Source organism: Camelus dromedarius, chromosome 2 (genome assembly GCF_036321535.1).
Source record: "Camelus dromedarius isolate mCamDro1 chromosome 2, mCamDro1.pat, whole genome shotgun sequence".
Classification (NCBI taxonomy): domain Eukaryota; kingdom Metazoa; phylum Chordata; class Mammalia; order Artiodactyla; family Camelidae; genus Camelus; species Camelus dromedarius.
Genome location: NC_087437.1, coordinates 50,415,462 through 50,439,207, shown reverse-complemented (window position 1 = coordinate 50,439,207; position 23,746 = coordinate 50,415,462). Strand labels below are relative to the sequence as shown.

Genomic DNA, 23,746 nt, shown 5'->3' with positions numbered 1-23,746 from the left:
CACCAAGTGTCAAGTGTAAGCATGGCAACAGCGGACATTTGTGGAGACACTCACAATGGACAGAAGAGACGGATGTGATGAGACATAAGTAACCTGGCATTCTGAACCTAAGCAACTGGTGAGGTCCTGCAAAATTCCTGCATGGAGTAATTCTGCCAAAATCAAGAAGTGCAAGACAATGCGGTTCCTATTTGGCAACGAACTGATTGCACCTTATGTCCTAGGATCTGCTAAGCACTGAGAAATAGCCAAATTTTACTTGTGCTCTCATTATAATACTCTGGGTTTATGACTGTTTGCATTACTGTTTTTTTAAACTGTGTTTATGAGATATTTACAGATGTTGCATAAAAAAAGTTCTATGGCTAACTTTGAGAAATACTAGTTCAACGAAGGTCTACAAAGACTTCTTGAGTAAAGGACTGTCAATAATCAGGATGTATGGAAGTCTTCAGGGGGAGAGCTAGACAGTGCAATTCTCAAATTTGTTTTTTTGGTACACTCCCCTTCCTTCCATTCCCCCAGGGAACATTACTCAACACCACAAGGAATGTCAATATTCAGAGGGATAGTTTAGGAAATGCTGGTTTAGGTAACAGGATTTCACCAATTTCCCAGTTTTCTCCTTGGGTCACTAGGCTCCAGCTTCCTTTATCTCAAAAATCATCCTCTGTAGGAAGCGGGACTTTAGAGCTCCCACATGCTCAAAGGAGAAAGTACACCACCACAAGGTGGCCTTTAAAGCCCCTTTATAACCTGACCTCAGGCTGCCTTTCTTATTCTAAACGCTCCTAAGTAGTCTCCACACAGCCAACCAGGCAGTGTTCCCTGCCTGTGGGCACTGTCACCAATAAGGGGCAGAATGCTGACCCACAACATCAAGTTCAATTTAAATACCATCATCTCTATAAAACTTCTCTTACCTCTCCAGCTATCAGTAATCTCTCTCTGAATTCTATTCTACTGCTTGTTTGTATCATTTAAATGACAGAAGCACTTACATTCAACTGATGTTTATTGAGCAAGGCTGGTTTCTACTGGGACAGCAACCCTGCCTTTAATCTAGTGAGTTAAGGATAAAGGATGGGAGATAAGTTAGGAATAAATAATAATGGCAGTTATATTAATGGAATGCTTACTACACATGTGCCAGTTACAATGTAAGATGCTCCGCATAGGTTATCTAATTTCTAACCACCTTTTGGGATACACACCATACTCATGCATATTTTACAGATAAGGAAACAGAGAAGTTAAAAACATGTTCAAGCTCATCCAGTTAGGGCTTTAAGTCTTGGTTTTTTTGATTCCAGAGCCCAGACCTCTTTACCATGCCATTATACTGCCTTTTTATAATTATGGGAAGAGGCAGACTTCGAATATCAAAAAAGAGAAGGGAAAGCTCAAACCCAGCTGTTGTCGATATTGGTGGGAGGGCATGAGATATCTGATGAGAAAAATGGCATCTAAAATACATACTGAACACTAGATGGGATTTCAATAGCTGGAGATAGAGGAGAGAGCATTTTAGGCTAAGCAAAGAGAATGAGTAACTGTGGATGGGCAGAAAAGCATGTTGTGTATTCAGCACACGTTTAGCCTAAGTGTGAGAGAGAGTAGTTACTCCTACTCCCTTGCAAAAAGACCAATGCGACTCACAGTATGATCCCTGGATCAGTGTTGTTCCGAAGACACTGTTACTGGCCCATGAGGAGACAAGTATCTGGTCTGTGAGTTTAAGAGATTAGAAAATTTTATGGCAATTTGACAGAATACTTTTGTAACTGTTGAATCTAATAATAATTTTAAAATTAGGGTTTATTTTATGTATCTTTTAAATTTCATTTCCTAATAATTTTTACTTGTATTTTACAAAAGCATTGGTCCATGGTGAACTGGAACTAAAAAACAACAAAACCAGAAAACAACAAACTGGTCCTTCACCACATTCATCTGGGGAGCACTGAACTAGACCAGAAAGAGCAAGGAATTTGTCTGGTACTTCTTAGTTCAATGTGTGCTTTGCACTGGTACTAAACCAACTGACAGGGATTCACTAAAGATGACATCCATAAAATCAGCAGCATTTGAGTGTCCACAGATGTGCAGAACATTGCTTAGGTCTGGACCTGAAATTAGGTAATTACCTTGCTTTGCATTCATCACCTTTCACTTTAAAATCTAAGGACAGGTATTAAACTATGGGCAACTTAACACTGAGAGTAAACATCTTGAAATATCAAGAATATTATAAAGAACTGACTTCTTCAGATCACTTTTTGAACTAAGCAAAATACATTTCCTTTATTTCCCTAAGGAGGAAAAAACCCCATCTGCTTTGAAAATGCTGAATTCTGTTTAACTGTTTCTGTAAATCTATCTATAAAGAGTTCTCTAGCAAATCTCCAAGCTCCACCACTTTCCCATATACCCATCTTTGATCTCATATTTAGAACTAAGACCCCAGCCACAGTACATGTAGTCATAGCTTCTAGTAGAAGTGGGGGTGGAGCATTCAGATCTCATTTCATTTAATCTAAGGAAAGGGAGTCGTTATCTTTTCTTTTTTAAAGACAACTTATAAATACTTAGAAAAACAATACTAGAAAGAAAAAATAAAGTAAGACCCTACCTGGAAGCACCAAAAAGTAACTTCTGATTAATTAGAAATGTTGACTTACTGGTAAGACTCACTTTCTACCACACTTACTTCTCAGGAACAACCACGTAATTTAGAACTAAAAGGGCTGCCAAGCAAAACAACTATGAAGATTCAACATGACTGTGTACAGCTAATAAAAAATTTTCATCTTTACAGAACTTGCATTTTGAAATAAATTCTGGTTCACTGCTCTTACTATTTTCATATTGATGATGGTAAACATTTAGAAGTTTCTCCTGTTGCTTCTACAAAAATCTTCCATAAATCTTTTTTTTTTAAGAGCTAAGACTTTATTTATTTTGCTTTTTTGGGGGGGGGGAGGGTGTAGTTAGGTTTATTTATTTTTAATGGAGGTACTGGGAATTGAAACCAGGGCCTCATGCAAGCTAAGTGTGTGCTCCACCACTAAGCTATATACTCCACCCTCTTCCCCATAAATCTTCTTAGTGTTAGAAAACTGTCATACATTTCTACTTTTTAAAGTCATTCTTACGGCATTTTACCTATCAAATAAAGCTTCTTTAAGTTTAGATAAGAATTATCGAACTATTTTAAACCATATTTTTCTTTTGCACTTAAAACTGTTTTATATACTTGATAATCAAAGTGAGCACCTTGCTCAGCCTTAAAGAGATATTTGGAAATAAGTCTTAAACTATAATTATGAGGGGAAAAAAAAGGTTTGTGTTTAAGGAAATATCTTTCTTTTTAATGTGAGATCAATAGTCATCAAATATTACTGATTTTCAAATTTGGTTAATAACAAAAACCCTAAAACAAGCAATATCTTCATGTCATTATTCAGAACTGGAAGAGGTAGCTGTTTAGTGATGGCATTTAAATAACTGCTTCTCTTACCCAAGGCCTGTTTCTCCAAAACATGCCTCAAACTCACATTTACTGCCCTAGACTCCCTTCCCTCTTTACTTCTCCCCAAGTAAAATAAGCAATTTTGAAAGACAGTCATAATAAATAAAATACCTCTATACTGTCTTTTAGGGATTTCCAGAGAGAAGATTTCTGTACATGCTGCCTAAATTTAAGTATGAAAATAAGCATATAATATGAATTATATTAAAGCTTATTTTAATAAACTGGGCTTATTCTTTGTTTCAAAAAGACTGAAGCCCCTTTATTTTTATGTGGTTACATAAATAAAAACATATGACTAGGAACTTATAGTTTAGGTAAATGAGAGTATGAGTATCTGTGAAAAACAAAATCCCCAATTTTAACTGAGAGGGTAAATCAGACTAGCAATAATTAATTAACTAATCACAGCTGATATTAAGAAATCAGTTTTCTAAGTATCGATCATTCACAGCATGTCACAGGATAATTGTTAGGAATAAAGTCAATACTAGTATTTTCTTCCTTTTGACCTCCAGATGAAAACATTTAAGTCAGCATGGATTTGAAAATAACATAGTTTTGTAAAGTGTCATACTTACCAGATATGCATTCTGCCACTAATGGCAGCCTTATTATTATCAATTTATTAAATGTTTGATTCTATCTGTTTATAGAATTTCATTCATTCAGAAAAGTGTAGCTTTTGGTGGCAAATAACTGAATACAGGCCATTAAGGTTTTCTGTTCCTTTTGTAGTTCAATGCTTTGTTAAATGAGGCAATAGCTGTAAGTATCTTTGTCACACAAGGAGAGGTAGGTGACCTATAGTTGATTGAAATGGCTTCAAATGTTTTTTGTTGGTGGTGGTGGTAGATTTCAGGTCTGGGGCCTAAGCACCTTGATCCATAATGAGAAAGGTCAGTAGCCCTAGCATCCTGTTGGTATCACTACAGTTGCTAAGTACAGCTGCAAAGAGGGCATCCAGAGCAGGGCTAGGAATCCAGAGGGAAAAAAATGACTGAACAATGGAGGCCAAAGAAGCAGGCGCCAGTAGAGGGAGATGACTAGAAGAGCCTAGCCCATGGCCACAGCTAGGGCTCAGCGTAATAGTCCCCCGATTTTGGCAAGGCTGATCAAATTTTGACTAGAGAAACTACTGCTGCCACTTCAGTACAGAAAATATAGAAGATATTATTTAACACATTTTAAAAAAGTGATTTTTATCTCAAACTATATGCCAAAGGCAGAAATATATGAGAAGAGAAATATTCAAGACATATTTCACTGAACCACTTAAAATTCAGTGATAAGCAGGAAAAAAACTGCAGATCAGGGTAACATCCCCCAGCAAGTCTACTAAAATCATATTTTCAGTTTGAGAGTTCTTCTGCTTTCTTGTTTATAGAAAGACCATATGTCACAGGATGGTAAGAAAATTCACTTACCAATCCTTTGTAAAAGTAAGCATAACAAGGCCCCTACTATTTAATAGGAACATTCTAAGAACCCAATTCTCAACTGTACTATACATTTTAATCAACATATTAAAGTAGCACCAGATCCCTGTTTTATGAAATATTCACTTGAACCTTTGGGGAATTTTTATTGCAAAGGACATAATTTCACATTATTAGTAGAGTCAGGTCCCAAGTGGATTATCTGCTTTGTGGATTAACCAGGACATAATATAAATCCTGGCCAGCTACCCCTCTTTACCCAGTGAGCTTTTCAGCTCAATTTTCCTTGCAGCCCAATAAGGGCATGTTTCAAAAACTAAAAATCTGTCTATATTTATCAAAGCAAAATGTAAGATAAATATATTGTAAAGATAATCATATGAAGTAACTCAAAACAAAGTAAGAATTCAGATTCCTTTGAATTTCTTTTCAATTAGTAGTAATGCTGATTAACTTTCAACATTTTCCATTTTGGGCAATATTTTAAATTAGATTCCTATAGTATTAATTCACATAATAATTCACATTTTTTCAAACTATTGCATCTGTTCCATTGTCTGATTTATAGCAGAGTTAAGGGATTTATAATCTTCAAGTAGTTTTGTTTTAAAGTTTCACCATTTATGAGGGTTTACCCCAGATGAAACAGTAACACCTTCTTGACCAGTAATTATAATACACAAAATGGCAAATAGTCCAAGTAAAAATATAACTATTAGTGGTAAGAATTTTTATCCTCCATAATCACTACCAATTAAAATATTTTGTATATCCCAACTAGGTCTAGAAATGGTTGTTAGGGTTTAATTCTCAAGAGGGGAGTGAATCAAGTCCTTATCAATTCATACTTTCTCATTACAAAGATGTAACTGTGAAAGTTTATGAAAAATAAGAACTGAGAGTTCAGTGAATTATCAGTCAACAGGGAATTATTCAGTAACAGGTCCAAGCACCCCTACATTTGACCATTCAATTCAAGAGGTAGACTTAGATAAGTAATTCACTGTCTAACTATATTAACATATATAAAATGATATAAAACTATCAAGTAGGAAAACTGATTTCAGAAATAATAAATAGCACAACATATTTTGAAAAGTGAAAAAGAATAATTTCTTGAATGTAGGGCCACAGGTTTTGAGAATACCTTACTAGGTTAGAACCTGAGGTGATGTAAGATTTAACACTCTAACTCCAAAGGAAGACTAATGAAATATTCAGGTATGGACATATAAAAAAGTGTAAAGATCACAAAAAGGGAAAACAGGTAAACAAAAACAACATGTGAGAAACAGTGAAGGAATTAGTAAAGTAAAAATGGCAATGTCAGGCCAGTTCTCCCATAGCATGCCCCAAGTTTGAGAACTTAGCGGATATGTCCCCAGGAAGGTCCAGCGCAGTACTACCTAGTGCACGCAAGAACTGTCCTGCTGGCTGCAAGCCTCAGCTAGCAGGTGCCTACTGTCCTCCCCTCTGTGCTTGCTTTCAGCAAATTCATATGCTGAGCTGACTGAACCCTTATCTTCTTCCATCTGGAAGGACAGAAAAGCAGTAAGTCTCATATTACAGAACAATACTCTCACTGTATATAAGTTAACAATCAAAACAGCAAGTTGGGGTCCACAATCTATAAGGCACAACTGAATGTTCACACAACACCACATTCATTTACTGTCACAAAAGAGAGCTAATAGTAGCTTCTCAAGGAGCGCACAAAATAAAGCCATGATTTTCCAGTGTACAACATTATGTTAAAACCAGGTTTGTGTTAATAAAACTCAGTGTCTTCTATTAAACAAATTCCTTGTCACCAAGAATTAGGGTTTTTAGCATAAAGGTGTATCTCATTTCGCTTTTCTCATGCTCCCTTCTCAGAAGGCTTCTCTACTGAAACTGGTCTTCGGCAGAGTAGAAGGGTCAATCACATAGCCTCACAAATGTTAGACATATAGGTAAGGAGGGGGCTTTACTTGCCTAATTAAACAAATTATTCTAATCCTTAATTTGAAATATATATTTTTAATGAGTATTAACTAATTTATACAAATTTCTATTCTTTGCTTTTTCTATATCTGTAAGTATTAGAGACCTTCTGAGGAGTATGTGCCCACAGCTGAAGTAATTTTAACCTTTCTTAAATTATTAAAAAAAAAAAAAAGTCCTCAATAAACAGAAAGCAATTCCCCCCCCCCCCATTTCTATGCATTTTCTCAGCTGCAGGACTGATCAATAATTATTTCTATAAATAAATGCTATGATAAATTTCTTACATACATGAAAAATAAAGCAGAAAATTTCTTGGTTTCAAGAGTACAATAAATTTACATAAAGATAACTTATTATTATAGTTTTGCCTATAACAAAGGAGTATAAAATACTCAAAGTGAGTTTTCTTTTATTTAAAACTGTTATTAGTACTGTGTTAAGGGTTCTTAAGAAGTGCTAACCTGATTAACAATTTGTAAGTTCTTGAAGATATATGACATATGCACAGTTTTCCTCTCTGTCACAGCACTAAACAAGCTACTGTGGATCACACCAAGGAATACTGTTCAATGTAGTTCAAAAACAAGATGTACTCCAAATTCATAGGATGCATCAGCAGATGGATGTTTGTGGGCACTCGTTCTTCACGCAGCTATGAACAAATGCCCACCCAGTGGTCACTCACTGCTCACTTAGGCACTGTTATTTCTGCCTGGCCTTTGGTTGAGCATAGTATTTCTTCTTTCTGTTTCTCTCTGATGCTGACAGTAAGTAAACAGACCCCAGTGTGTAAAATGATCATCTGACAGGTGAAGAACCTGGAGGTTCAAAGACGTGAACTAATTTGGTTAGGACATACAGGCAGCAGTGCCAAGGACAGCACTACATTCATGCCCATGCCCACTGTCTCCACAACAGGGCTCTTCTCCCTTTGTTACACCACCTGACTGGGGAGTGACTTGCAGTGAAGATTATGTTACTAATGTATCCTGCTCTCATTGTGCTCTTTCACAGGTGAATACTATGAAATATTTACTCACTACTTAATTACATTATTACAGAATGTGAGATCTCCTTAATTTATGAACTCCTTGCCTGATTCTTTTTTAGTCTATTACTGCTCAAAAAATGTGCTTGATTTAAGCCACTATATGTGAAATTACGATATAATAAAAAAAATTGAGTTTATTCATAATGCAAGTAATCTTCACTTCACAAAAGTGCTAGCCAGAGTGTTCTTTTAAATAACGAGCTCTCCTATTGCCTTAAATAATTAGATGTTTGAAAATGTGATACCCATTGTTTTCAGAAAGGCACATACAGATAAAATGTGATATACATATTTGGCTCAACAAAAGGTGAAGGCAAATGTTCCAGGTTTGTTTTGATTTTAGATCTTGCTTTAAACATAAAATATAGTTGACTACCTCTCAAACACCTATTTGTATATTCATCTACAATTATTATACCTTTGTAATTCAAAGCACTTCAAAAATCCCAATGTTAATAGGAATAATAAAATTAAAAGGTTTGGTAAAACTTTAGAAAAGCTCAAAATTATGAACTCATAGGGTTACATAAGAGGTTATTTAAGCAGTGCTTGTCAAAGCCATTCATTTGATCAAGTGAACACAGGCAGATTAGAAACTCTGAGAATAAAAAAGAACTTAAAAAATATATATGATTAAGAATCCACAAGATACTGATAGGGTGAGAAGTTGAAGGGTGCCAAAACTAAAAAAAAAAAAAAAAAAGTTGTAATACTTTTTCTCTTCAAACCAGACTGGAGTTAAAGTTAATATATAGTTTCGGTATTTTAATATGAAAAGTTCTAGGATTTAAACTTTCATTCTCTCCCATCAAAAGACATCTCTAGACTACTGGTTATTTTTTGTGGAAAGAGAATGGATCTGTATGTGGAGATAAAGCTATATACAAGAAATACAAAATATTTGTTCAATTTATAGATGCACTAAACAGTGCAGGGTATGAAATGTTCCGGCAGTCATTATAGTGTACAAAGACAAATATGCACATGTATTTACAACACAGATTAAGGCAAGATAAAAGAAATGGGCAACTCTCACTTCCAAGTAACTGAAACTTAAAACTTTAAATTTTATGGTGAATTTTGTAGCTTAAATTACTCAACATGCAGGAGCATTCTTAAATATGAATAATATGACAAGCAGAAGCATAAGAATTGTGCTAGGAAAGGTAGTTAAGATGTAAAATATATAACAAGGTACAGATCTCTGTCCTGTTATGCTGAATTTTCATCTGAATTTTATTCTCAAAGAAGAAATGGATTTTTTTTAACATATATATTGATAGAGATCAAATTAGAGACAGAGCTATGCTAACAAAAATGCACCACTCTTAATCCATGCCTCTGCCCATCTTTTGAATATTTTTTAATTGACTTTCAGCATGCAGAAGAGTTAACGAGGTTCTACTCCTCCTACTCTACCTAAGTTTGCTCAGCTGATTCCTTGCCCTCGACAATGGCTGCAGTGCGATGAACTCATCACTTAAAGCGACTGTGTTGGAGTACATCTATAAGTGGACAGAAAAGGGATGGGACATACAAGTCAGTGAGCTGTATTCATCACTTAAGAGACAGACACAGGACAAGCTTTGTAAAGACATTTATTCCTACAAGAGTAGGAAATATACATGATATACATACATGACTGACGTTAGTAGGGCTGTTGGCTTTGCCATCAAAAGAATTTACTCTTAATACGACATTGTTATTCTGGAGAAAAACAAAGCTCAAAACAAATGCTGACCTGACAACTCTTCTTTTAATAGGATTTTTCTTGCTACTTTTGGTAAAAAATGAAGTAAACAGCTGACAACTTTCTAACAATTTTGTCATTTGAAATCAGAGGTGGCAGTCCAAGGCTGAAATAGTAAAGATTAGTGACTAAAGTAAAGGAATAATGTCACACATGGGATTTGAATGACCATACACTGTTTCAACAAAAACAAAACCAAAATCAAAAACCCCTAGCAGGCTAGAAGATCCCTGAGTGGAAGTGAGATTTCCTCTTTAGATTAGACCACAGTAGAACATCCAGTAAAGTAATTTAAAAGGAATTTAGTGGGGCAGAAAGGGAGCTTATGCTGGCTTTCACACACAGAAAAATGATTGATTTTTAATCAATTCCATTTTTTATCAACTTAACCAATGGTAAAAGAACCATAATATATATAAAGTACTTTTAACTTTTTCTTATCTAAGGGACCACCTTAAGGTATCCAATATTTCCTGTGTAATCCTTTAAAAGAGGCTATAAAAGCAGTAATAAGAACTAATATCACTTTTTCATTACCATTAAGAAATCTCTATGAAAATACTTAAGTTTGCAAATGCTCTGCCTAAAGAAGACTTTCTAAGGAAATGCAAACAAATCTGATTATTTACTTTTATAAAGAATTAAGCTTTTAAAGTGATGTCATTAATATATTTTGGTGAAATATAACTTTACATAGCCAAAAGGGCGAGACAAATATGTTCTCCATAATGGTCTAGAAGAAGTATAATAGACGATGTATTAAAAATGGCATTCTCTTACCATAAATATTTATCTCTGAAGATAAGAAAAAAGATAGGCAAATCTTTCTGATATATATTTAAGTAATATATTGCAGAGTGGAAAAGCTTGTCTATAGGCAGACAGAGTAATCAAGATTATGCAAATTTTTTCAACCCCATGTGGAGATCAGTATCACAGAACAACATGCTCATCGCCCTTAAAATTATGTTCTTACTGAGAACTTACTACACACGACCCACGATGAGTTTTTATATTCATTATTTCTAACAATCAGGTAAGGCAGTAATTATTATTCTGATTTTACAGAAGTGGAAATTGAGGTTTAGGGAAGTGACTTAATCAAGGACATACATTTTATAAATGGTTAAAACAGTATTTGAATTAAGTCTGTCAGGCTTCAGAGGCCTATGCTGTTTCTACGGTGTTAAAATGTATACTGACTAGGACTGAGTTATTAAAGCAAATAAATGTTAAAGAAATGTTGATATGATCAACTGAAATTAAAACCAATACACCATTTAGAAAGCCTAACTCAAATTACTAAATACCTGGGGAGCATTTATTCTATTTGTAGCATAAACATGCAACTAAACTTCCAAAATTTAAACAAAATTTGCTTGATGTGTAGCAAACATGCAAAAATAAAATAAAACAAAAAAACACAATCCAGGCAGAACCAAATGATTAATAAACTCTGTTTATAAAGGCTGAAATAAAAGTTGATTAGAATATATTTTTGAGGATATATATTCAATGCTATGGCACTGTTAATAGGACAAATTAAGATAGATTTCTAGTTTATGTACAAGTCAAATATACAAAAAAGACATTCAACGAAACAGCTACCATTTCTTGAGCATCTACTCTGTCTGAATATTATTTCATTCAATACTCATTACAAAGGTAATGAAGTAGACATTTTTGTCAAAATTTTACTCATGAGGAAATGGAGACTTAAAGTCACAGAGCTATCCAGTAGTAGAAGTGAATTTTAACTGACAACTACCAGGCCCTAAAGATCATATTCCTAAACACTACATAACATACTGATAATACCTATTATACTTTAATATTTATTAGTAAGTGTTTAGTGAGAGAATATTTTAAAAATCCATTCTGTAAAAATTAATTAGGTTAAAAAACTTATTTCATACTTTTGTTGAAAATAACATAACCTGAAGAAGTATTACTCAAATTCTAATATTTCTTTTTGTATGTTTGTTGTTTTTTTAAGGGTAGGGGAAATACTTAATATAGGAATAATTTCCTATCTTCTGATATAAGCAAATTATAATGACAGCTATTCATCATTAAAGACTCCTAGTTAAAAAGCTATTGTATATAAAAAGGTTACCTGTGCCTTTTCAATATTTGTAGGATGGACCTGTTGGTCAAATACTTTCTTCATAATATCAAGAAATAGACATGTAACAACCATGAGAATTATGGCAAACCAAGCTGAACCACTTGACAGGAGCTGAATAAATACAAAGTACATATTCTGGGACCCCAAAAATGGCCTGCAAAGAAAGAAAATGGGCTTAATAAAAGTAGAAACTGAAGACAGATTCTTAAGTCAAGATATCAAGTAAATCCAGTATATCTGAAGGTTACAATTTTAAAAATACACCATGAAAATGTACAAAATTTGGAATCACTGAAATTTAATTAATCAACTAACAAAACAAGACGAGATTTAATTGTTAAAAAATAAAATCCAATTTAATTAGTTTCAATGAAAACTGTAATTTTCACAATTAGGAAAAGGCAAGTAGTTGACTAGATCATTCTTAGTGGTACAATATCAAAAGAATTATGTAAAATACAGACTTAAGAGACGAAAATAAAAGCAATAAAAAGTATGTAACAAAATATTTTCTACTAGGCAACTACAAGCTTGATTACCCAAATTTTAGGCTGAAAAGGTCTTAGAAGTTCTTCTCTACAAATATATTTTAAAATAAATGCACTCACGAAAAATATTAGTTCTATATACAAGTAGGTATTGTCAGGATACTCTTTTTGGGGTTTTATACATATCACTTCAAAAGAATATAGGGAAATATATAAAGAAATGATGAGGATTAAAAACAAACATTACAAATGCTATGCATAAGAGTATCCTTATATGATCCTAAATGAAAGTTATTAATGTTTAGCCAACCCAAGTTTTTGCCTACCTTTAAGTTTTTGCCTTATACAGGGATCACAGGCACAGCATGTAAATGTAATATAAATTCTTCAACTGAGAGACTTTAGCTGCCCATCACGTACCAATGACTCTTAGAAGAGGTATTAATTTTTAATCTATCAGAGTAGCTGAATATCTGATTTTTACCAATGAAGATGCAGCATACTATTTACTTAAATTGAGAGAGGAGTTAATGCATTCATGAAAATTTAATGGTTCTGTGCAACTTATTTTATTACATACATTAATAATAATTTAAAGGTAATATTGGTAGTGTAAAGAACGCTACTGAGTAAATCCCAGCTTTGCTTACTTTTCAACCTTTGTGATCTTGGGATTCAGTTTCCAAATAGAAAAAATGGGGTAATAAGATTATGATGATGAATCAATGTCATATCTTAGGTAAAACACCTAGAATGTAGTAAGTATTAAGTAATTGTTAGTTTCTTTTTCCCTACATATCAGTAAGATCAACTGAAAGAACTATATTTTTTATCACAATAGGGTCTCAAAATTATTCTAAGCAGAATTTGTTCATAATTTATCACAATAAATATTTGTTAGAGTTGAATCAATATAATTAAAATATAATTTAGCCACTCACCAGAGAATCCCTCCATAAAACAAAGAAAATACAAAATAGAATAAAATAGATCCCCAGGTAACAAGATGATTGATCCAGGTCCAAAAATGAGTTTCCAAAGCCATCTAAAACAATAAATTGAAAAATCCTGAATATAAATTAATACATCTTTAACTTCTCAGATAAAACTCAAGAATAAAATGTATTAATTATAAGGGACTAAGGTTCCTATGGCGAAGTCCCTCAGAAGGTAAACATTAATGAAAGGATCCTAGAATGGAATTGAACAATTTCAAGTTTAGGTTAATTTTCTTCTGTGAGGAAGCAGCATTAAAATTTCATCAGTACTTTATTCTCAACTCCATGGCCTAACTCCAATTTGTGTTGTCTTACATTATATATAGAGAAGCAGAATTTCAGAGATGAGTATTGTTGGGTTAACCTTTATTTGACCATAAAAATCAGCTAAGGCTTCTTTCCAAAATACTGAATTTTAAAAAGGATTTTTTGACAGAAACTAAAATGAATTATTAAAATAGCGATTATTCATGACTGAAAAAGGAAAAGGGAAAACTATCTGTGGCTAAAAAAATCAAGAAAATTAACAATTACACAGATACAAAATGATCCCATGCTTCTAATTTCCATACCGTACCTTTACTGTGACTGTAATAACCATGACTGTGAAGACCAAGGTGCCAAATGTCCAGTTTCCAAACATCTAAAACAAAGAATAAACCATTATTGTATTATGTGTTAACATGATGCTAAATTAGATGTGAGGCAAAAAGTCACTTTATTTTTACTAAAAATGACTTGCATCATTTACACCAGTCACATTTGAAATCTGTGACTGCAAAGTTAAAGGATTATGAGAAGAAATACCATAAAGCATTATTATGTAAAATGATTCTTTGGATAATATTATCAGATTAGAAACCCAAAGATAGGTTTGGAATTGTGTGGCAAACATGGTTTTTAGTTAGAATGTTAAAATTGTTAGTAACTGCTTTATTCCTGTCACACAGTAAAAATGATAAACAAAACCCTGATCATTCATAATTATTTTCTGAAACCATTTCTAATCAGAAATCACATAGTAACTTATGGTTAAAAAGAATATGAAAACGAATATATGTATGTTCTTATATGACTGAAGTATTGTGCTGTACACCAGAAATTGACACAACATTGCAAACTGACTATACTTTAATAAAAAGATATATATATATGTATATATATAAAAAGAAATCACAGCAGATCAATTGCCACTGTATTTCTAGACACAGCAAAGACAAAGCACATAAAAAGAGATACATACAAAATCAATACCTGAAAGGAAAGATAATGGCCAGTGGAACTAATCCTCAAGTATTCCATGTAAAAATGAAGTTAATGCCAGTCAGATGCTAGTCCCATGGGCTTTACAGCCAAAACTTACTAAGGTTTACTAAAAGTGCGGTATCTCCAAATGTCAGGATTTTATTTCCACAAATAAGAGCACAATCAGAAGTGTATGTTCATTTACTTTACAAAGTAGTCACAGTCTTTACCGTCGGTTTTAAAAAAAATTTTAAAGACTTTTTTAATTACAGATTTCTAACAATTAGCATTTACTTGACAAATTACTTAACCTCTCGATAGCTCACCTTTTTCGTTTGTAAAATGGGGAAAAATCTTATAGGTACCTATAAGAATCAGGGTATGCAAAAAGGAAAAGGTGCCTGGTATACAATTATCAATCAATAAATAATAGCTACTATCATCAGCAATGAAACATCAATTAATATTCATATATTTGAGAGTATCTGGGGAAGTTTGTCATGAGGAGAACAGAAAGGTTGTATTAACTTTTCTTGCTTTTATCATCTCTAGAAATGACCTGAAAATACTGAAAAACCACCAGAGGTCTCACTCAACTCAGCTCTTAAGAGTGCCAGTCTCTTCTTTCAGGGATATGGGGACAGGTATTTGATGCTGTCAGGGAAACTGCCTGGAAGTGCGAACAACTACACACGTCTATCCCTCAGTTATCTGGTTTTACTGGGTGCAAACTGGAGCTAGTTACATGGTATCTTCCTTAGGCGCAGAGGACAATTTAGGGCTCTTTCTTGCATTCAGTGCCCTGGAGGGAGCTGTAGAAAACACATTCACATTGCACCCCCCGCCTTTTTTCTTTGTATAATTAGCAATGTATTTCAATTGTAATCAGTCAGTGAGGACTCCTTCCATTCTGATTTCCTCTTGAGCTAGCTGGTGATGAAGTAAGTGGCAGAGGGAATTTTGAGAATCTGGCTAAACAGAAGTCAAGTTGGACTCATTACATTGGCTTAGGTTAAGTGGGACCTATTTATGTCACTAACAGTCACTTTCACATATACTTAAGTTTGTATTTACAGTTGTATGGCCCTAAAAAAGGGCCTGCCAAAATGTGTAAGGTTTAGACTTGTGGATGAAAAATACTGCCTGCCATATGGGTAAACAAAGGATTTTGGGGCCATCCTTTGTTTGGGATGCAGTGGGGCAGCCACTGCAGCCACCCCCAACTGTTAGCCTGAGGGAAGCCAGGACGGAGAAAAGCAGGATACTGGCTCGAGACAGTTAAGGTGCATATCAAAGGAATGATCTGCCCAGACTCTTGCACCTTCCCATACAAAGAAAAATGCTAAATTCATTAACTTGATATATCTGATTTTCTTTAATTAATAGTAATCTTTTGATGTTCCAACTACCTGGTTTTTGCTGCAAAACTCCTATATAACCTGGCTTCCCTCACCTCTTCAGAGCAGTCCCTCAGAGCTATCTGAGCAGCTATCTTCTGGGCTTAAGTCCTCAGTTTTGTCCATCAAATAAAACATAACTCTCAACTTTAAGGTTGTGGCGGTTTTTTTAGTCGACAGACTACTAAACCTGGATCTGCCCCTGCTAAGAAGAGACAGATGCTCAAAACACTTTCTATTACAATCTGCCTATTTTCTGGATTACTTCTTCTAACTTATTTTGTTACCTAATTATTTAATAAAGCCAAGCGTGTATTCCAAACTAAAAAAGGATCAATCATTATCCATTTGTAATACTCAATAATAGTAACTGAGCACTGAGTCTATGCCAAGCACCATTCCAGGCCTTGGGGAATAAAGCAGTGATAAGTAAAGTTCCTGAGCTGACACACAGTAAGCTTACATGCAGAGGAGACAGAAAATAAATAAATCTAAAAATACATACTTTCAGGTAGAGATTAGTGCTATGAAGAAAAATAAATGTAGAGTAAGGGGTCAGGAAGCGATGGAAGGTGAGGGAGATGGGATTTTACTGGAGTGGGCTAGAAAGGCCTACTCAAGTCAGTGATATCTGAACAGACCTGAATGAATGAGGGAGTCAATTACATGACCATGTGAATAAAAAGCATTCAAGCAGAGAAACAGCAAGTGCAGAAGTCATAAGCCAGAAACAAATTGGACTGAAGAAGCAAGAAAACCAGTGTGGCTGGAGTAGAGTGAATAAAAGGGAGGGTGGTAGAAAATGCAGTCCAAGAGGTAGTCCAAGATCTTATTTTAAAAGATCACCTGGGCTGCTGTGTGGACAATGGATAACAGGAAAGGGAAGAACAGAAACAGAAGCAGGAAGGCAGTTACTATGGTCCCAGAAAGAGATGGTGATGATTTGCATGGTGTGGAGGAGGAAAGAAGTAGAAACGCTCGGGATATGAGCGACACTGAAATCAATGTGACTGCACATAGGCTGTGAGAGAAGTGAAATCAAGGATGATTCCTAGACTTCTGCTTGAGTAGTTGGGTAAAAGGTAGTTCCATTTATTAATACAGAAAGAACTGGAAGGGAAATGGGTTGGCAGAAGACACAAAAAAAGTATTTTTTAAGCAATATTAAGCTTGGGATTCATATGAGACCTAGAAGTAGAGAAAGCAGTTACTTGAATCATGGAGAGACTGCCAAAGATGTAAAATTGGAAGTTCAGCATAAAAGCAGTATTTAAACCATGAGAAGGATGAATTCACCTTGTGTACAGACAAAGGAAAGTTGGCACAGCACTGAGCTCTAGGCTACTTACTGCTCTGTGTAGAACAGTGGTTCTGAAGTTGGGTGGGGAGGGGGGGATTTTGCCTCCCAGGGAACAGCTGGCTGGGTCTGAAGACATTTTTGGTTGTCATAAGAAAAGGGAAAAACAATTAAAAATTAGTCACTAGTTCACAGTTCTCTTAATATATTTTGTTCTCCAGCAACTTGTTAAGGAGTGACAGTGAAGGAATGCTTTTTTTAAATGATGCTCTGAAGGTAAAGATCTGCCCATAGGAAAGCAGTTTATAGACACACACACATAAACAGGTACTCAGACATGTCATATACATTCTTACAGTCTTTTCAAATCTCAGAGAAATTTTCTCTGGATTCTTATATTTTACTATGGGAAAAGAAGACTATTAAAAAGATCTGAGAGGATTATACGAAGAATTAATAGTTCTTTCCTAAGTTAAAGAGAAATTAAGAATGAATGACTACTTTAAAAATTCTGTTGAAAATTAGTAGCTATAATATTCATGGTACTGCTAGGCCTTTACACAAAAGACAGGGATAGAATCTTAATTTTTCCTGAACTGTCCTACCCTGTGTGGACCCCAGACTACTGCAACTCTTTCTCCTGCTCTTCCCTCAGTACCACTTGTTTGTACTGACTTCACCTTTACCTCTAAGTCATTCTTCTTCCCAGTACCTCTCTCCCTAATGTTTTCTACTCTAGGTCCTCAATTGTTTGCGGACTTCTTGGGCATACAAGAATAATAACTGGAAAACAGAAAGCATTCAACCTATTCACGTCTGAACAATGGGAAAGGGACTAGATGTCTAAAAAGATTTTTAGTACAGGGAGATGTTAAGAGGGATCTGGAGCAAAAGGTCTGTGGGCTCAACCCTGAAAAATGGTCATAAGAAAGACTTTGGGAAAAAGAGGCAAGAGCACTCTAGAGATGAAAGAGCAATGGCTTGGAACTAGAAAGGAGCACTGCATGTTCTGAGAGAGACCTGAATGAATAAGGGAGTCAGTAAAAGCAGAGTTTCTGGGAGGAGCAGATCAGACAGGATCTTCAATATAATGATTTGACAGTAATAACAAGTAATATGGCTAGCATTTACTACATAAATATTTTTCCTATATAGTATTTCAAATTTACTATCATGGGCACGTTACCTTTAAAATCAGAAAAAAAAAAAAGTAGTAACTACAAACAAAAGATCTCTTTGACTTCCTTTTCATCTAACGACATCTTTCGCCTTTCTTAACTCTTTCCCCTTCTTTGCTCTTGTCCAGTTTTCAGCCCAATTATCTCAGATGGAAATGGGCACGCTCACTCATATGTCTATATATTTGAAAGTCCTTGTACAGGTGGCAATACTGCACGGAAGGACACTTTGCTAATACTTGCTTTTCAAAGAAATTTAGGATCATGGGTAGGCATATGGGCTTTGAAGTCATACAGATCTGAGTTTAAATACTACTCTAGTAATTTACTTACTGTGTTACCTAAGGCAAATTCCTTAACCTCTCTGAGGTTAATTTTCTAATATGTAAAAAGTAACATACTTTCTTCACCCAGATTGTTATAACGAGTTAATAAGCTAATATATGTAATATACCTGGCACAGAGAAAAAATTCAGTAAGTAGTTACTACTTGGGGAAGCACTGTATCCTTCATGCTACACAAACCAGATTCAAATATTTGGCCAACCCAGGCTAAATATGTCCTCAAAAGTGACATGGTAGTAACATGTATGTTCCTGTTTTACATCCTAAATGGATATGCATGGTTAAATCCTCTCTACAATTGAAACCAATTTCCTTCACTGCATTTGAATGTTTTGTTATTATTTTACTTGCTTATTTTCTGTATCTGTCACAAGACTCTAAGCTCCATGACTGTGTTAGTTATTCTCATATATTCAGAGCCTAGCATAGTTCACAGGAATGGTGGTCCTCAATAAATGTTTGTTGAATAGATAAAACTTCATATTCTCCCAACTTCATATCTTGTATCTCTATGTCTACAAATACATTATGGAATATTTAAGTACTGCCAATGGAAAAGGGAAACTAAAGGTGACAAGCATTTCCAGTCCACCACAAACAACTGCTGTCAATCCCTTTCCTCCTAACCCATCTAGCTAAGCCTAGAAAGAGGCCTAGTTCTGCCAAGAGTCTCTCAACATGAGCAATCCAGTCACGACACAGAAACAATGTACAGTGTGGTACTCTTTCCCAATTTCACGTTTCAGAAAAGTGGCCATTCTAAACAGTAACTTGACATTTTCAGAACTGCTGGTATGCCCTGAAGACTATGGCAACATTTCCTAAGCATACCCAAAAAATAATTCACGCAATTAAAAGCAAAAACCTAACCACTCAGTCCTGGTTTCTCATCTAAAAAGGCCGGGTCATAATCTCTCTCCAACAGTATTATGGTATAGTGAGCGTTAATGGAAATGGGCCATGTAAAGCACTTAGCACAACAGTAAGCACTAAATTAACAGTAGCTATTATTAAAACACAATCCTGAAGTGAACAGCAGGCAGGGGCATGAACATATCCTCTTGTGTGAATTAATCTTTTAACAGCAAAACTGCTTAGGTAACTTGAGTTTCATGTTAAGATTACATTGCATTGCCTTTTTGTTTTAATTTTCATTTGTATGAAATTTTATTAAGAAAAAAGTTCAAACCCTTTTTATACTTGCATTTTAATATCTGCAATTTTATAACTTAAATTGAATTTTACTTTTTATGACAGAAAGGTACAAGAAAAAACCAAACAAAATCAAATTATTAACAAATATTAAAAAAAAAACACTATATATTTTACCTGGCCATTTCCAAGCAGAGATGTATCTTTCCCAATTAGAAAATAGGATCCAAAAAAGAAAATAAAGGCATGACTGAAACCCAAGAGGGTCCAATAAAGAAATGTTTTAATGCTTAGTTGACGGTTTTTACTAATGTCTCTGCAAATTAAAAAGAGAAAGAGAAACACATTAGGACTTATATTTATTATTTACCTACTAAATAATTATTACAATTTGATAATTAAAAAACAAGATGGATTTTTAAAATTTAAGATTGCTTAGAAATTTTTGCAAAACAAATTCTAATTTACAAACCACTGCTTATATCAGGTATCTGTGTAACAGCTTATAGTTCTCATAATACACTTAAATGTTTTCTCATTTGATGAAGAAATATGATACAGACATTATACTTCAGTTTAATTGTGAAAAATTGACTTATCTATATCATATTCTGTTGTAAACATTCTGGAAAAAGTGTTCGTTTTCTCTTTAATGGTCAACAATTATAAACCATTTGACAACTTCCCTTAGTAAAGCTTTAATTACCAAGACACTGCCTAATATATTTGCTTAATTTTAAGGTATTTTTAAAAATTGGCAATTGTAACATTCTACCTGCAGTCAGAAATGTTACAAACATTTAATACTGGAAAATACTTACCGATAGAGGGTAGGCTTGTTCTGTAATACATGAGGGTCTATATGTTGTTCTAATAGACTATATATCAGAATAGGTAGGGATGTAAAACAAATATTATATAAAGTCAGGTACACGCTGTCATACAGTGTCTAGAAAGAGAAATTGGTAGGAACTTTGAGACTTTAAACTATACATTACTATTATACTTAAGCATTTAATCATAATAAAGAAGCATATTAAAAACATAAAAATACAGTTTTTTCAATTTACACAAAATCCATTTTAATAATTCCAATTTGTTTCTTATAGAGACACAAAGATAATATTACTAGATTTATATTCTTTGTGGAAATTGAAACATTTTGTTATGTCAAGTGTTTCTAGAATTCTAGTGAATTGGATCTGTATGTCACTGTGATGCAATTCTACACAATTCTCCTACATGCATCTTAGGCTTGTTATTATCCCTTTGATATGCTATACACGTAGTTTTGCTTTCATGGCTTTGTCTTCCCATCTAACCGCTGTACTTCCTTTAATCCATGATCCAGGAAACTTAAAATCATTGGCTCAAATTCTTGATGATAGCTTCCTTTTCTAAACAGTCATACGTGCTACTGCTTGTACTAATGGCTTAGCACTTGGCCTACACTTCATATATTGTTTCTGTTGATTTTGATACTGTCTCTCAAACTATACTATGAACTTGAAAACCTAATCAAAATAGGTTAAGTCTCCTTGTCACATACTCTTACAGCATTCTTTTTTTCACCTAAGTAAGCAAACATTTTACTGGCAATCAATGTCCAAGCAAATATTAGAAATTTAGGGTAACAAGTTTGTAAACAGAGGAGAAAATGGTGATTATGGGTAGAAACAACTCATAAAAAACCTAAAATAATTAAGCTCTTGTCATTTCAATAAATTAACACAAATGTCTCGATCAATTAGATATGTGGAATGTGGTATGTGAAAATGGTGCTCAGTTACTCAGAAGCAGTAGGTCCAAGGATGATTTAGTTACTAACTTAGCTATGAGATCTTGGGCTAGTTACTTAATCTCCATGGATTTCAATCTCCTTTTTTTATGGGACATATGTACAATAAAAGATCCACCATGTGTGCATCACAGCTACTGCTAACTTATCACATAGTTTTCCCTCTGAACCTATAGCTTCAAGAACTCTTTTCAATATAGCTCTCCTGGGGCCTCTAACAATTTTATTTAGTTACCTTCTGAGATAAAACCTATAGGTCACCCCTAGACTCAATCACTAAGGTTCCTTCTAAATCTAAAAAAAATTTTGAGTCAAAAAATAAATAATGAAGTAATCCCCCAATAGTTATCTGGCCTGGCTTCATATGGATTTTTACAGAAATATTACATATCATATGAGTTGAATTCATAAACCATTCAAGAGTTCAAAAAATTCATAAACTATTACGAGTTAACATCCATTTTTAAAAAAAGCATCCAGAATTAAAATATACTTTGGTATTAACATTCACTTTGGAGGGGAGGGTATAGCTCAAGTGGCAGAGTGCATGCTTAGCATGCATGGGATCTTGAGTTCAATCCCTAGTACCTCCTCTAAGAATAAATAAATAAACCTAATTACCTACCCCCACCAAAAAAAAAAAAAAAAAAAAAGTAATCTTAAAAAACAAACAAAAAAAGATGCACTTTGAACTGAAAATTAGAGTGAATGAATATAAATATTATACTAATTAAATATACTAATTAGAAAAGTTCTGTTTAGTTATCTGTAGGACTAGGAAAAACGGAAAAAATCCCTTTAAGTATCTATCAAAAACTAAACATACAAACTTTATTCTGAAAGGATAAAAGAAAAGCTTCTATTTACCTACCTGTTGAGAAAACAAACAGTAGAACTGATACAAAAATTGGGGTGTGATAAAGCACACATTCTGAAAAAAAAAAAAAAAGAATGGAAATAATTAAAATATTTAGGTCAAAAGAGAAATAATTTCTAAAACCGGCTATTAAAGAGTCCAACAATCTCAGCTGACATGTTAAGTAGAAGATCTGCCCATAAGAACTTGTCCATATACAATGGAAAATTAGGATTCCCATTTTACTGAAGAAAAATCTAAAAGTTGTCTAAGCAGCACTGCAAATGTCAGCATGAAAATACCCTTGACTGCTAATACTGCCAAGCAATACCATAATTTTGAGTTTACAATCTGCCAACTGTTTTTCAGTATTTTTCATATCTAGGACAGTAGGTAAGGTTTACTTATACTTTTAGGGCTAAAATTGCTTTAAAATGTAAAAATACAACAAATGGGACTATCAACCATCCTTCCATTCTAACAGACTTATGTCACAGCAAAAGCTATGGTAACAGCTAGAAAAAAATCTGCCATTGGCGTCTATTAGCATCATGCGATCTACCTGTGCCCTTTCATTGGGTTTTAGCTATTATTTAATTACAGGAATATATGCAATATAGGACAAACACTGTGATGTATTTAATGTCTTGGTACTCAGGGGCTTTTTTAACATTGGTTCCACAGAACCCTAAGTTTGACCCAAAGGGTCAAGAGAGAACAGTATTTCAACATAATTGGTTTCCTTGTAAACCTATGGATTTTATTTTATGCATCTAAAATTCCTATACTGAATAGTTTATACGTTTCTATCAGATGACCAAATGGTAATTCATGGCCCCAAAAAGATTAACATCTGCTTGAAATCATCATATTAGAGTTAAAATTAAGACTTACTACTGGCTCAGGACAAAATAACACTGAAGAAATCAAATTAACTGCGTTCTAATTTGCATAGAATAAAACATACCAATTTTAAGTGTGAATTTTGATGTGTTCTGACAAATTTATATACCCATGTAACTACCACCGCAATCAAATTAGAGAACTTCTCTGTCACGCAAAGTTCTCTTACATCCTTTTCCAGTCAATTCTATCACCTGTACCCT

General features: G+C 34.1%; 1 protein-coding gene across 9 annotated transcripts in view; it reads right to left on the bottom strand.

Moving 5' to 3' along the window:
* Window positions 1-23,746, bottom strand: part of ATP11B (ATPase phospholipid transporting 11B (putative)) — a 103,397-nt gene that overhangs the window by 8,946 nt on the left and 70,705 nt on the right. For 3 of the 9 annotated variants that reach the window (XM_031451873.2, XM_031451920.2, XM_064493166.1), the window contains 6 exons: window positions 22,656-22,715; window positions 20,808-20,935; window positions 20,164-20,302; window positions 13,950-14,015; window positions 13,316-13,419; window positions 11,875-12,040 (listed from right to left, as the gene is read on the bottom strand). In XM_031451873.2, the coding sequence (XP_031307733.2) occupies window positions 11,875-12,040; window positions 13,316-13,419; window positions 13,950-14,015; window positions 20,164-20,302; window positions 20,808-20,935; window positions 22,656-22,715 (663 nt within the window). Of the gene's footprint in view, window positions 1-1,659; window positions 1,729-6,377; window positions 6,504-9,427; window positions 9,514-11,874; window positions 12,041-13,315; window positions 13,420-13,949; window positions 14,016-17,363; window positions 17,441-20,163; window positions 20,303-20,807; window positions 20,936-22,655; window positions 22,716-23,746 lie in introns of those variants that run through there. The other 6 variants (XM_031451904.2, XM_031451894.2, XM_064493156.1 and 3 more) reach the window with 6 other exon arrangements.